Here is a 15,382-nt window from a genome sequence, read left to right as displayed (position 1 = left end):
TGCTGCAGAACAACAAAGCAGTTCTCTGAAACAAATCATGTTTGTCTGGTTTCTCTGGAGTCTCAGAACAAGAAAACGTAAAACTCAACATGCTGCTGGCTCGCAAACCGTCAGACATCACTTCCTCTCATTAGTTCTTCATTGCTGCCAAGTCCTAAATCGAGTTGCTTAAAATACTCAAATAGCAAATTACAGAAATGTTTTCATAAGGGAACATTTCCAACTTCATCACCAAAATCCAATATTGGGAATAAAAATATGACTTGAACTTCTGTTTGGAGAAAATGACAAATATTTAGACAACTTTATTATATCATTCATTTTCAGCAACAAACAGAATCAACGAGTTTCACATGAAAATAAAACGAGCAAAAGAAACTGCAACAATGTGAAAATATGTTTGATCATCAGACTAAACTTGATCATGTTCCTGTTATGGATCAAATCAACTCAGTGTTTCAGCAGTTCTTCAGTTTTTTGGAAGTTTGTTCCAGATCTGTGGTGCATAGAAGCTGAATGCTGCTGGTTCTGGTTCTGCTCTGCATCAGAACCAGAACCAGTGTAAACACAGGTACATAAAGCTGCATAAGTCTGATAAATATGGTAAATATGGATGAATGTGGGCCAAGAACCGGGCCCTGAGGAACCTCAGCTGGGATTGTTTTCTCTGTCTGAGACTTTTGCTAAACTCCACTAATTTCATCTCCACACTTTTCAAAAGAAAAGCGGACGGATGACTTGATGCTGCAATGACTTTCCAGGATACAACGACTGGAGGGATTTCTGCGGCCTGAAGCGCATCACCACGTTGGACCAGCTGGCAGAAGTGGTGAGAGATCGCAGAGTCGCTGAGAAGATTCTGCATTTATATCAACATTTTGACAACATCGACGTTTGGCTGGGCGGCCTGGTGGAAAGCTTCCTGCCCGGCTCCAGAACCGGCCCGCTGTTCGCCTGCCTGATCGGAAAGCAAATGAAGCTTCTGCGTGACGGAGATCGGTACGGAAACGTTTCTGCTTCGTGTAAAACCCGACGCGGCTCATGTGTTTGGCTTTTGCCCAGGTTCTGGTGGGAGGCGGACGGCGTGTTCACCCGGCAGCAGCGGGAGCAGCTGTGGAAAACGTCTCTGTCTCGGATCATTTGTGAGAACTCTGACATCCAGGAGATTCCTGCGGATCCCTTCCGGTTGGCTCGGTACCCGGACGGCTTCCTGCCCTGCAGCGCCGTGCCGGGCCTGAGCCTGGAGGCCTGGAGAGACGAGCCGAGTCCCGGTGAGTCGCCGACACCAGCCGCCGACGTCACACGTTCACCACGCTGACGGCGCAACCTGCTGCCGTTTCAGACCTGCGGCGGTGCGGCTCTCCGCGGCCCGTAGACAACGGAGATTTCCTGGTTTTCTCCAGATCCGGAAAGCTGACGGCTCTGTACGTCTGTTTCCATGGCTTCCAGCTAGAGGGCGCCGCCGAGGCGGTGTGTGAAGGAGGCGTGTGGGGAGCTGCGCCGCCTCGCTGCTCAGGTTGGACATCAGACTGAAGCTCACTGCCACCTGCTGGTCATTCTGTGCGTTACAGAGGAGCTTTAAATTGATTTTCATCCATACTTTCTGAACGTTCACATTTCTTTTCACTTTCCGGGAACATTGTTTGGTTGCTCAGCCTATTAACCTTTGACCTTTGATCCATGGATGTGCAGTGGTCTAGTCAAATCGTCATTCTCTGGGAACAGATGCATTTCATGTCTGGAAATGTTTTCTTTGGATGTGGTTACCACGGAAACAGAAAAGCAGGATGTTTTTTTCCTGGTTGTCAGCAGAAAAAAATAAAATGAAAAGAAACTTTGATTTTTATTGTTGACTGTAGTTTTTTCTGTTTCCTCGGAAACGCGGCTCGCCATGCTGCAGATCCACAAACGTTTCTGAACTCAAAACCAATAAACTCTGATCATCTTGAAGTTTCCTGCGTCTGCGAGATTCTTCTCAGATTTTATCATTTGGTTTAATTTCTCTAATGAATAACAATCTTAGCATCTTTGTGCCGGTTTATTAATATTTCTGATGTTTTCAGGCTGCTTCAGACTGACAGTGAAACACGGCCAGGTCAGCGTCATGCTGCGGGACGGATGACCGGAACGGGAAACATTAGCATTAATAATCCAGAAGCAGAACTTCTCCGGCGGGTTGGATCGGTTCTGCTGGAGGAAGAATCTTTTTTTTTTTTCCCAAAACATTTTTTATTGAATTTTGAACAAGTTCTCCTTACAGTTTTTACATGACTCTAATTTCCCACATCTCCAGAGAAAAAAGAAAAGACAACCAAAAAAAAGAAAAAAGACACACAGAACACAGCTTCTCATAAAACGGGATGTTCAGACTAACTGGTTAGATATAAGTGTACACTTCTATACATCATAGCACATCGCAGGTTCCTACAAGTCAGAATTCAAATGGGCCTTCTGACAGGTCTAAGTCCTTAATGAAAGTAATGAAAGGCTCTCATATTCTCTCAAAAAGATATTGTTTGGATTTCTTAATATGTTATTCTTTCTAGCGGCAAATTGGATGCCATCTCTCTCAACCATTGCGTGGCTCTTGGTCTGTTGACATTTTTCCAAGCCAAAGCTATACATTGTTTTGCTGCCAGTGAGCTTATATCTATAAAAGTACATTCTGTTTTACTAAAATGATGGTTCTCAGGGTATAGAGCCAGCAAGAACAATTTAGGATCCAGTAAAATCGGCTTTAAGATAATGTTTTCAATTATAACTTTCACCTCTGTCCAAAACAAAGTAATTTGTCTGCATTCCCACATACAGTGTATTAACGTCCCTTTAGAGTTGCACTTTATGCACAGATCTGGGATGTTGTTATTGTATTTATTTAAATGTACGGGCGTAACATAGATACGCATTAGCCATTTAAATTGTAGAATTTATCTGTTAATGGACATTGTGTGGGTTTTTATACATTTCCAGTCCTGTTCACTGACATTTAAAGTATTTTTTAACCTCCTGCCAAATTTTAATCATGTTTTTCAGAATGGGGTTCGTAGTGTGTTTCTGTAGTTTATTTGATGTATCGGAATATATGAACAATGGAAGAGCTAAACTTAAATTATGGGATTCCATTTCTACCCAATGAGGTTTTCCTTTATCTGCAAAATAGAACATAATAGTCCTTAATTGTGTTGCCCAATAATAACATTTAAAGTTGGGGCACTTTAACCCCCCTCTGTCAAATGGTAAATAAAGCAACAAAAGACGTATCCTGGACCTTCCATTGTTCCATATGAAGCCTAATATGTTTTTTTTCAAGCAGTTAAATAATTCAGGAGGAGGCGGTAGGGGAATGCTCTGAAAGAGGTATAAGAGCTTCGGAAGTATACTCATCTTCAGAGCATTAACTCTTCCTAATATGGACAGAGGCAGGGTTGTCCAGTTGTCAAATGAGGTGGCTATTGTTTTCATTAGGTGCTTGTAAATGTATTTCACTATCTGTTGTAATTCTGGGAAGATCTGAACAATAAATATTCAAAATGTTCCACTACTTTAAAGTGCTTAATCTCCCTGGTGGGATTAGTCCTTTCACCGCCATTTATTATCAGAATAGAAGATTTTCTATTGTTTACTTTGTAACCAGAGATTCTCCCAAATTCCTGACTCACCCCCTCCACCGCCGGTATTGAATATTTCAGATCTGTTAGAAATAAAATAACATCATCAGCAAACAAAGAGATTTTGTGCTCAGTGGGACCCACCACGATCCCAGAGATTCGTGGATGGAGGCGAACAGCTGATGCCAGAGGTTCAATTGCTAGTGTGAAGAGTGAGGGGGAGAGAGGGCATCCCTGGCGACAGCCCTTCTTAATTTGAATCGGCCTTGAGAATATTTTATTTGATACTATTTCTGCAGTTGGATTTTTATATAATTTAACCCAATTAATAAAATTACTTCCACAATTAAATCTTTCTAATATATTAAAGAGATAGGGCCATTCGACCCTATCAAAAGCCTTCTCCGCATCCAGCGAGAGAAGAGCCGCGTCTTTAGCATTCTTTTTGAGCCACACAATATTCAGGACCTTCTAATATTGTGATATCCCTGCCTCCCCATTATAAACCCATTTTGGTCCTTGTTTATTATGTCCGGCAGAATTCTTCGCAACCGTATTGCCAGTAATTTACAGATAATTTTGAGATGGGCATTAAGTAGGCTAATGGGTCTCAGATTCTCACACTTATTGGGAGGTTTTTCCGGGTTTCAGCAACTGAATAATTAGAGCCTGATTCAAAGAGGGCAGCAGGGTGCCTTTTATAAATGATTCCTCAAACATATCTAGAAGGGGAGAGAGCAATTTTTCCTTAAATGTTTTGTAGAAGTCGATGGGGATACCACCTCGTCCTGCTTGTTTATCAGATGCCATTCCTTTTATGGCCTGTGTTAATTCTTCCTTATTTATTTCTATATTTAAGTCTGCTCTACTATCATCTGCGATGACAGGGATATGTAGTCCTCTCAAAAACTGATCCAGTTCTTCGTGGTCTAGATTACCTTGAGTGTGGTATAGTTTCTGATAATAATCTCTGAGAGGATTATTAACGTCCCTTGGATCTATGGAAGAATCATTTTTACTCTAAACAACCTGAAGGTTTTACAAATGTTTGTTTTTTTCAGGTTAAACTAAAATATCATGTAGGAGTGAAATATTTCCACCTTTTTATGATTCTTGGTGTTTATAGGTTTTTATCAAAAAGCCATATTTAAGAAATGAATAATGACATGAAAAGTGGAAGGTTCCCATGCTGCGCTGGAGATGCAGGTTCTGGAAGCCTGTGGTTGTGTGGAAGGAAAAACTCTGGAATGAAGAGAGAAATTAACCAAGCAGCAGGTTTGGTGCGTCGATCAGATCAGCTTCGTTTTGAGCCGTTTCATTGGATCAGAACTGAAACTTTCAGTTTCAGAGGCGCTGAAACTTTCAGTCAAGCATTTTGAAACAGACACAAGTTTAGACGTTATGCTAACTTAAAATGTGACGGTTTGTTTTTGTCAATTTGTCAGGTTCTGCTTTCCAACCTGTTGCAGAGTTTGCTTATGCGTTGGGCCGGCCCGCGCTGTTGATCGTGGAAGGAAATGAAACAGCTGCTTGTTGAAGCGTCGTTCGCTAAATTGTGACACTTTTAATGCAAAGTTGCCATTTTTACGGGCATTTCATGCAACTTTTAGAGCAACTTTGCATTAAATGTCATAATTTACCAAATGACATGAAGACTCTGTTAGAGATTTTTTGATATGATCATTTTGTTAAAGTGTTCTCTTCCTTATGTGTGTATGGGCTGACCTGGAGGTTACGACTGTCTTCATGCGAGGTAGTAAAACTTTATGGTTCTCAGACCTTAAAGTTTTCTCTGGTGTTTATCTAGTCTTAGGTGACAGTTTGACCCAGAGCTGAACTGGGCTCACATTGTAAATTAGATATCACACCTGGAACTGAGTTGTTGGTCTGTTTGTGTTAAATGTTTTACGACCTCTGTTGTTTCCTGACTGCAACATGTGACTGTTTCTCTTTGACAATAAAGAGGGAGCTCACGTGAAAGCAGATCAGAACTCTCTATGAACAGCTTGGAGGAGCTGTTGATTGGAGACTTCTCCTTCTGCAGAAGCCTGACCATATTTAATTCATATACGTTGTCTGTGGTTATTTTATTGTAGGTTTGAGGAAAATACCTAACAGACTCCTTCATGTTCCTGTTGGTTTTATCAAACCCGTATCGGATCTGAGATAACACCCTGACCCTATCCGACCTTTATAGGCTGCTGGAGGCCAGGCGAAGGTCAGGCTGAGTGAGGAAGTGATCGTCTCTATTTGTGTTGTCTATAGAAACCAGAAGCTTGACCTTTGACCCCAGCATTGAGGTGATCCGCTGCTTGTATTACAGCAGAAAAAGTGAAAAATTCTGAGAAAATGTACTTGAATTTTTTTCCTAATTTGTAGTTTTGCGTGTTTCTGTGGTTCGGCAGCAAAACGTTGATTTAAATGTTTTTTAGGTTTTTAATGCTGGCAGATTCACACAAAATGAGTTTTTGCTGCAAAACGGGAGAAATGTAATATTTAACACGATGCTGTTATTGACTTTATCTGATCATTCTGATCAATGAGTGTTTATTGGTGCAGCGCTCCAATCAGATCAGAACCAGATCAGAACTGGATCAGAACCAGATCAGAACTGGATCAGAACCGACAAAGATACTTTATTCCTCCCAAAACAATCAATACTGGATCAATAATAAGATCAACACAGCTTGTAGGAAGCAATCGGATCTGGAAAGGAATTTATTTAATTTCTGATTTCTGACCATCAGACGTCCTGGTGACGTCATCCGGGCTGTAAGCTCATTATTCCCCTGTGGCGCCCCCTGGTGTCGAGCTGCAGTACTGACTCCTTCCTCAGATCTCAATCAGCAACATGTTTCCTTTTCTGCAGCTTTTGAGGCCTGAGCAGCAGGTCAGAGGTCAGCACCTGGTTTGACCCTGATCCGCTCCGCCGTCCTGCAGAACTGAACGTCTCTGAATTATTATATTTCTAGACTTTAAACATTAAAGTCTCTCACTTTTTTACTTCTATGTTGAGTATAATTTACATGATGATTATTAATTAAATTTAATGATTTATATTATTACAAAAGTTGAAGGATTTATTCGGAGATTCTTTTATTTTGAAGAATGCTATTTAATATACATTCTATTTAATAACCTATTTTAATTGAAATAGTATTTTAAATAGAAGGTAAATTTTACTCACTGGAGGATGTTGTGACTTTTTAACACTTGTATGTTCAGTATAATTTGCATGATTTGCATAAATATCTCTAAATATCCTGTTTGGATTCAGAATGTGAAAATTTGAATGCAGCGAAAAACATTTAGGAAAACAAGCAAAATTACCTTTTAAAGAAAGAAATCATGCAAAATGAACTGAAACTCTGTGAAGGAGAATCAAACTAAATTATTCTGGTCAATGAAATGAAAACTTGAGGAGAAAGTTTCCTGAAAAAACTGGAATAATTCCTGGAATCTCAACAAATCCCAGATAATTCAGCAGATTAACGGCAGAAAAGGAAGGAGAGAAACGATTTGCAGAGGAAGGAAAGCTGATCAGAAATAAAGTTTATTTGTGACACATTTGAGCAACAGATAAAAACCTTCACATCATAAAATGATTGATTATGTTTCTGGGTTTAGTCAGGTCAGAGGTCAGCCTGATCAATGGAGTCCAGCTGGAAGAACTAAGGCTGTGCTGACTCTAGATGTGCAGCTCTAGATCTATAACTAGATGTGCAGCTCTAGATCTATAACTAGATGTGCAGCTCTAGATCTATAACTAGATGTGCAGCTCTAGATCTATAACTAGATGTGCAGCTCTAGATCTATAACTCTAGATGTGCAGCTCTAGATCTATAGCAGTGGATCTAGATCTATAACACTAGATGTGCAGCGCTAGATCTATAACTCTAGATGTGTAGCTCTAGATCTATAGCAGTGGATCTAGATCTATAACTCTAGATGTGTAGCTCTAGATCTATAACTCTAGATGTGCAGCTCTAGATCTATAACTCTAGATGTGCAGCTTTAGATCTATAACTCTAGATGTGCAGCTCTAGATCTATAACTCTAGATGTGTAGCTCTAGATCTATAGCAGTGGATCTAGATCTATAACACTAGATGTGCAGCGCTAGATCTATAACTCTAGATGTGCAGCTTTAGATCTATAACTCTAGATGTGCAGCTCTAGATCTATAACTAGATGTGCAGCTCTAGATCTATAACTCTAGATGTGCAGCTCTAGATCTATAACTCTAGATGTGCAGCTCTAGATCTATAACTAGATGTGCAGCTCTACATCTATAACTAGATGTGCAGCTCTAGATCTATAACTAGATGTGCAGCTCTAGATCTATAACTCTAGATGTGCAGCTTTCAATCTATAACTCTAGATGTGCAGCTCTAGATCTATAGCAGTGGATCTAGATCTATAACTCTAGATGTGCAGCTCTAGATCTATAACTCTAGATGTGCAGCTCTAGATCTATAACTCTAGATGTGCAGCTTTCAATCTATAACTCTAGATGTGCAGCTCTAGATCTATAGCAGTGGATCTAGATCTATAACTCTAGATGTGCAGATCTAGATCTATAACTCTAGATCGTTCCTCTTTAATAACTTCAGTTTCTGTTCAAAGTTTTGTCTCATTCACACATCTTTCTGTCCTCAGCATCTGTTCAGTGGTTGGACAGGTCAAAGGTCATGTGGTGACATCATCATGTAGAGCTGTGTATCATCTGTGTCGTCATGGTAACTGATCTTATGTCCTGTTATATTCTGAGCCAGTGGGACCATAGAGCTGTTGAATCTAGACAATAAAATCAGCTGAAGCCAGTCAGTCGTTAACGACCCGACCTGCTGAGGAAATGAGGAAATGAGGAAACGAGTCGCCTGCTGAGGAAACGAGGAAACGAGTCGCCTGCTGAGGAAATGAGGAAACGAGGAAACGAGTCGCCTGCTGAGGAAATGAGGAAACGAGGAAACGAGTCGCCTGCTGAGTTCGGGTCCGGCCCGGCGGATCAGTTCTGCTTGTTGTTGGAACATTTCCAGCGTGGAGGAATGAAGCCGATCCAGAAATGAGTCACTGCTGAACTTTCAAAGCTTCGTTTGTTTTCACTTTCAGCCGAGTCAAAATCCCAGATGACCTGAGATAAAAACATTGTTTTGATTCCCTTCTGTTTGCTTCCAGATTTTGGTTCCGATTAGAACCAGGAAGTCAGACACCGCCCGGTTTGAAGGGACCGTTGGGCGGGACGAAGCAGGCATGTTCAGCAGCATCCGGTTCGGACCAGAATCCCGCTGGTTGAGTCCTGGCTGGGAAGCCGAGGTCCGCTCAGGCGAGGATGAGTTTAGTCTTTGAACAATGTCTTCAGCTAATCACAGGAATGAAGCTTCCAAACAGCGCTGGGGCGTCAGGGCGTCGGCCTGTCAGGGCGTCGGCCTGTCAGGGCGTCGGCCTGTCAGGGCGTCGGCCTGTCAGGGCGTCGGCCCAGAGGCGGTGAGTCATCAGGACGTCTGTGAAAGTGACTCATGTTGAACATCCAGAGGGAGGCAGATCGGTTTCATTTCTGCTGAACAAAACTGAATGTGTTAATCAGCTGAAAACAACCAGAACACAACAAGCTTCACTCAGACCAGCCTGCAGCTTCTGCTCTTCAAACTTCTTCCTGCCTGAACATTTTCACAGTGAAGCATTTTTCTGTTTGAAGGTTGAAAAATGATTCATCTCTGGAGGGAAAACTTTAGCATTATTTACAAACATAGAGATTCATTTACAGAGATTTATAGCAAACAATAAAAACTGAAACAAACAGCAAATAATGGCTGAGAAGCAAAAATCTGTTTTCTATCAACATGTTTTTATGCAAATTGCAAAGTGTCACATTAGAAACTGCAATATTCAAATAAACTTCCTCAGTTTCACAAAAACATTTTTACTCTGGATCAGGGTCACCAACACGGGGTGACCGGGGCAACCTGGTCGCCTGCAGGGACCCGGTGGCCCCCAGGGACCCGGTGGCCCCCAGGGACCCGGTCGCCCCCAGGGACCCGGTGGCCCCCAGGGACCCGGTGGCCCGCAGGGACCCGGTGGCCCCCAGGGACCCGGTCGCCCCCAGGGACCCGGTGGCCCCCAGGGACCCGGTGGCCCCCAGGGACCCGGTGGCCCCCAGGGACCCGGTCGCCCCCAGGGACCCGGTGGCCCCCAGGGACCCGGTGGCCCCCAGGGACCCGGTCGCCCCCAGGGACCCGGTGGCCCCCAGGGACCTGGTGGCCCCCAGGGACCCGGTGGCCCCCAGGGACCCGGTGGCCTGCAGGGACCTGGTGGCCCCCAGGGACCCGGTGGCCCCCAGGGACCCGGTGGCCCCCAGGGACCCGGTCGCCCCCAGGGACCCGGTCGCCTGCAGGGACCTGGTGGCCCCCAGGGACCCGGTGGCCCCCAGGGACCCGGTGGCCTGCAGGGACCCGGTGGCCCCCAGGGACCCGGTCGCCCCCAGGGACCCGGTGGCCCCCAGGGACCCGGTGGCCCGCAGGGACCCGGTGGCCCCCAGGGACCCGGTGGCCCCCAGGGACCCGGTCGCCCCCAGGGACCCGGTGGCCTGCAGGGACCCGGTCGCCCCCAGGGACCTGGTGGCCCCCAGGGACCTGGTGGCCCCCAGGGACCCGGTGGCCTGCAGGGACCCGGTCGCCCCCAGGGACCCGGTGGCCCCCAGGGACCCGGTCGCCCCCAGGGACCCGGTGGCCCCCAGGGACCCGGTCGCCCCCAGGGACCCGGTGGCCCCCAGGGACTCGGTGGCCTGCAGGGACCCGGTGGCCCGCAGGGACCCGGTGGCCCCCAGGGACCCGGTGGCCCCCAGGGACCCGGTGGCCCCCAGGGACCCGGTCGCCCCCAGGGACCCGGTCGCCCGAAGAGCCACTTCTGAAAATAGCCATTATTATTAGGGAGCACTGCCAAAAAATAATTTAATTAAATGTTTTCACATTGAAGTAATGACGTCTGTTTATATTTAGAGGGAAATGATAAAAACGTTTAAAATAAATTGCTTTACGTATAAAACTCTTTCCTGCTGTTAAAGTGCAGAACTGCGCAGCTGCACTCTGCATACCTTCACATTTTCCTTTAAGTGAAGAAAGAAAATAATAACTTCTGGAGTTTTTATTATTTAACTCTATTTACTATTAACAACATTGTGAAGAAACTTTCATAAATCATGTCAAAACATCTTATTCGTAGCGCACATCTGGGAACCAACACCTGAACCTCTTTCCGTGATGAGGAGGCTTCGCTTCCATGTCTTTATTATTTAGCATCGTCTGGAAAAACAAAGCCGCTGCTCTTGGTTTAGGTTTGTGCTGATTTTTGCGCATTGAGGTGCTTTTGTTCTTGCAGGTCAGGTGCAGTGATAGTTTTTTTTTTTCACAGACCCGTCAGCTGTTCGTGTAACACAGTTGAGAAGGGTACAATATGTTTTAGGTAGATGGGCCAATAGGTTCGGCTGTCGGAGCACGATGGGTGTTTAAATGACACACATACACAGTTGAGTGAATTTAAAAAACAATTAGCTTTAGTAACATGAATCATAAACTCACAAGTGGACAAGACATACAATTAAGAAAATAAAATTACACACAATAAAATACATAAAATAAAAACAACAATACTTGGCCAAGTGCTAAATATCAAATTTAAATCTATTGGGTGCACCCTGGTAGTTTGCGCTCTAATCTCTTTTAGATGACAAATGAATCAAATTAAATCCTGGTTCAGGTCTCACTCAACATGGGAGGAAATCCAGATCTTTCTAAGTCCAGGTGGGAAGGCTCGCCATCAAAGTCAGTAGAGGAATCCACTCCAGGAACAATCCAGGAGAAGAGAAGAAAAAGCAAAAAAACAAAAACAACACAACAAAAAAAAAACCTGATCTGTCAACAGACAAGACCAGCAGAAACATAGAATTATTATTAAACCATTCTAGCTTATTATGTTTCATAACTGTTTGAAAAATCCTTTTCCAAGAACAACAATAAAACATTACATTTTACACAAACTCAGCAAAGGTTCACGTTTTAATAACTAAGTAGGTCAAATAAAGATCATTATTTGACAACAAGATAAAAGAACAAAAACCAAATGAAAGCTACAAAATATGCTCACCGATCTCAGTGCAGCACGTTCAAAACAACTAGACAGGGACTCTCATTCCAGACACGGAGGGCACTAGACAGTGTAAAATGCATATTTTTTAAGTTTTAACTTAAACAAAATGAATTAAGTGAAATAAAAATACATTATTTTAAAGGCTTTACCTTCAGTTGAACTGAAAACAACTGCCAATCAACTGCCAGAAAGTGCAACAGTTCCAACTGATCTTAGTGGTTCTAACAGCAGAAAAACTGAAGTTCAGTTTTCTGAAACTTATCACTCTTTCTAACTTATAAGTTGGATTTAAACAATAACTATTTACAAAAAAAATTCCTTCAAAGTCAATAAATGATATTAGAAAGAAACCAAAAGACTCTCACTCTGGCTCAGCTGTCTGATCAGGGTCGGATCTCCCGCTCACAATCAACGCTGCCAACACGGGAAAGAAGGTGGAGCCTCTGTGGCATTCCGCTCTCTGATTGGTCTAAACATTCATGGGAATCAAACTTCCCATTGGCCAGGCAGACTACCCCGCCTACCCAATCTCTATTTCCCAAAAGGCTATCCCCACTTTATGTGGGTTACACCCGGTTCATGAATAAAGCGAATAAACCGGCGACCCGCCAGAACCGCGCAGACTGTGTGCAGACTGCAGCAGCAGCAGCAGCTGCAGCAGCAGCAGCAGCAGCAGCAGCAGCAGCAGCAGCAGCTGCAGCAGCAGCATGTCATGAGTTCACATGTGAAAGTCTGTGTCTGAGTGACATGGTGAGTCGTCATGGTCACGGCTTCAGGAAGTTCGAGTCGTTTTGTTTCCCAGAATCACCAAGTTCAGAAGGTTTGATTGTTGATCTGGATCCTGACTGTGAATCCAGTTTGACTTCATTTTTAAAGAACCAGAATCTGTTTCTGCATAAACATAATAATGTAAGAAATGATTTTTTCTGCCAGAAACAGACAGAAAACTCAGTTTGAAGTGAAATGATCCCAGTGAGACCTGCTGAGTCTGGCGGCGTTACGCTGCTGCTGCTACGGAAGCCCTGAAGGTCAGAGGTCAGCAATCCAGTTACCGGGCGTGACACAGATGAGGCGTCACGAATAAAAACCATAAAATCCAAGAAGAAAAACCGGAATGAGGGAATGCAGCGGAACCGGATTCTCTGTCCTTCTGATCGGTGAACGTTTGAAACGACTTTCTGGCGTTTCTGCTCAGATTCACATCACAGGTTTCAGAGAAGATTTGATTTCATGTTTTCATAAACAAATCATCAAAGTTTACAGTTTCCACAACTGAAGATGTTAATTAAAGCCCATAAACAATCAGTTTTAGTTTAATCTACATTCAAGAAAACAATTTGCAACTAAATTCATCTGAAGATCTTCAAAAAGAAAAACTCAATGATTTTATGTCAAAGAAAGAAATAAAGCAACTCGTCTGTTTTGAGTTGCAGCTGAACTGACTGAGAACCAGGGCGTTGCTCTGCTGGGGCAACGGGTTGGGCAACGGGTTGGGCAACGGGTTGGGCAACGGGAAAACTATGAAGGTTTTAATGGGCAGCGCCTCTATTGGCTGTGGGTCCAGCAGCACCACTGGACTTCAGACTGAAAACGGCTCAGAAATGTAGAAAAATGGTTGGAATCAGAAATTATTCAGACTGAACGAACAATTAATTCGGTCAATAGAGCAGAGAGACAATCCAGGACATGAATCTGTCTTCAGATTCGTTTGTTCGTCACTCGATTCTCCCACTTGTTGGTCAGAGTCAAAGCTCAAGTTCACGTCACTGTCAGTGATATGAGTTATAAGTTAATCCTGTTTACCGTGTGACAGATCCTGAGCAGCAGTGAAGATCAAGCCAGGAACCACGTCCAGCTTTCATCCGCTCCTTCCCAACCCGACACGACCGCCTGCCGCTCGCTTCCCCGCCGCCTTCACAGCCTCAGCGCCTCCTGATCCTCTCCCTCTCCAAGCAGAACCTGAGCCGCCAGCCGGCCGGCGGCTCCCGGTCCCAGAGGATTTTCTCTGAGCAGAAAGTTCTGCTTCGGTCCAAACTAACATTTCGCAGAAACTTTATGTTGGTGATCCAGTCGCTGATCCAGTCGGCTCAGTCCAACACCGATGCATTTGACCTTAGAGTTGACCTTCATTTCCTGCTCTGGTCTTCACTATAATCCTTCTCTTCTATATGTGGTCAGTTTTCCTGCTGCTGGTCACGGCAGCATCATGCTGATGGTCCTCCACTCTGTTGGAGCCAATAATCCCAGCAAAGCAGCAGGAAACCTGCAGCAGCAGCAGCAGCAGGAAACCTGCAGCAGCAGCAGCAGCAGCAGCAGCAGCAGCAGCAGCAGCAGCAGCGCAGCAGCAGCAGCAGGACCAAACGCTCAGCAGATTATTACAGATTAGCCGTTTCCAGCTGGCAGGAAGTGACCTCACAGATTGCAATCAGTGGCTGATGAGAAGAAGTGAGCGAGTTTCAGAAACGAGCCTCTGAGTTCTGGAGGCGACCAATCTGAGGAGAGGTCAGAGGTCAGCGATCCAGGCTGGAGGGAAGCAGGATGTGGGAAACAGAGTCGACTGATGATGATGATGAGGAAGAAGCACGGCGACCTGCTGATGTGAAACGTGTTGCCATGGCGACAGCCGGTCGAAACCAGAGACAAACTGAAAGTGTTGACTTTAAAAGCTGGAACCTGGTTTTGGTTCTTGTGGCTCCAGAAGCGAAGCTGCTCTGGGTCAAAAGGTCACACTGAGACTGGCTGAGTTTAAAGATCTGATGAAATTCTGCTGTAGGGGGAAAAACACAGGAAAGTTTCAGAGCGAGGGAACTTCTGGCTCCTCCCTTCATGTCTGAATATGCATCAATAGTTACTTTGGACCAGAACTCCCGCTGCTCATCAAGGGAAGCATCTGAACCATCCTCATGTCCTCATGTCCTCATGTCCTGCATGAGGACGGCACTTTAAACCTGCTGCAGCTCCTTGAAAAGATTTGAGCTCATGAACAGAATCGGTTCTGATTCTGCTCCATGTTGGACCTGATCCGTTCCAATGTCCAACAGCTGAAGTGAAGACAAATAAAGATTTTGGTGTTTGTTGGTAAAAACTCCATCATCCTGTTTAAACACATGAACTTATTGAACTTTATTATCAAATATCATCAATGATTCGGCTCAATCTAAATATGATTTATCTTGAACTTTTAAACTTCAGTTTTGTCTAAATCTGATCTAACTTTATTCTTGCTGATGTATTTCAAGATTCAGTACTAAGATATATTTAAATTATCCACTTCAATCCAATTCTAGTCCATTAGTCTAGTCAAAGTCCAGTTCGGTGTGAACGCTAATTGACCTCTGACCTCTGGTCCTCCAAACCTGTCTGGTTTGATTTGAATGTGAACGCCAAGCGGCCCAGAGAGCGCTCCAAAAGCAGGAAGTGAACTACAGCGCAGGGCATTCTGGGTAACCAAAGCTAACATGCTAGCCTAGCGCTAGCAGCAGAAATGGCTCCTGGTCTTCAGCCAAAGACTAAAGAGAAATCACTAAACTCTGACGCCTCCATCTTGTTTCATCTGGTGAAACAGGAAGTTGCTCTCAGTGTCTTCAGAGGTTTTAGTGTCGTTTCCTGCAGTGGTTGTTGGTGCAGCGC

General features: G+C 44.2%; 1 protein-coding gene and 1 long non-coding RNA gene across 3 annotated transcripts in view; one reads left to right on the top strand and one right to left on the bottom strand.

Moving 5' to 3' along the window:
* LOC129374765 (thyroid peroxidase-like) overlaps nt 1–1,950 on the top strand; it is a 19,402-nt gene extending 17,452 nt beyond the window's left edge. The window contains 3 exon segments of the mRNA XM_055053394.1: nt 762–999; nt 1,063–1,271; nt 1,343–1,950. Of these exon segments, the coding sequence (XP_054909369.1) occupies nt 762–999; nt 1,063–1,271; nt 1,343–1,533 (638 nt within the window). The 3' untranslated portion in view covers nt 1,534–1,950.
* Nucleotides 1,951–11,137: 9,187 nt separating this feature from the next.
* LOC129374815 (uncharacterized) lies at nt 11,138–12,315 on the bottom strand. Of its 2 annotated transcripts, XR_008607547.1 has the most exons (4): nt 12,118–12,315; nt 11,902–11,973; nt 11,750–11,812; nt 11,138–11,517 (listed from the first exon to the last, which is right to left on the bottom strand). It is a non-coding gene; the product is annotated as an uncharacterized LOC129374815 (long non-coding RNA). The 2 variants fall into 2 exon arrangements; XR_008607546.1 differs by having other exon boundaries at nt 11,138–11,812.
* Nucleotides 12,316–15,382: the final 3,067 nt, after the last annotated feature.

This window comes from Poeciliopsis prolifica, unplaced genomic scaffold (genome assembly GCF_027474105.1).
Source record: "Poeciliopsis prolifica strain line A6 unplaced genomic scaffold, Auburn_PproV2 SCAFFOLD037, whole genome shotgun sequence".
Classification (NCBI taxonomy): Eukaryota; Metazoa; Chordata; class Actinopteri; order Cyprinodontiformes; family Poeciliidae; genus Poeciliopsis; species Poeciliopsis prolifica.
Note: the sequence above shows the minus strand (reverse complement) of the source record. Positions and strands in the feature narration are given on the sequence as shown.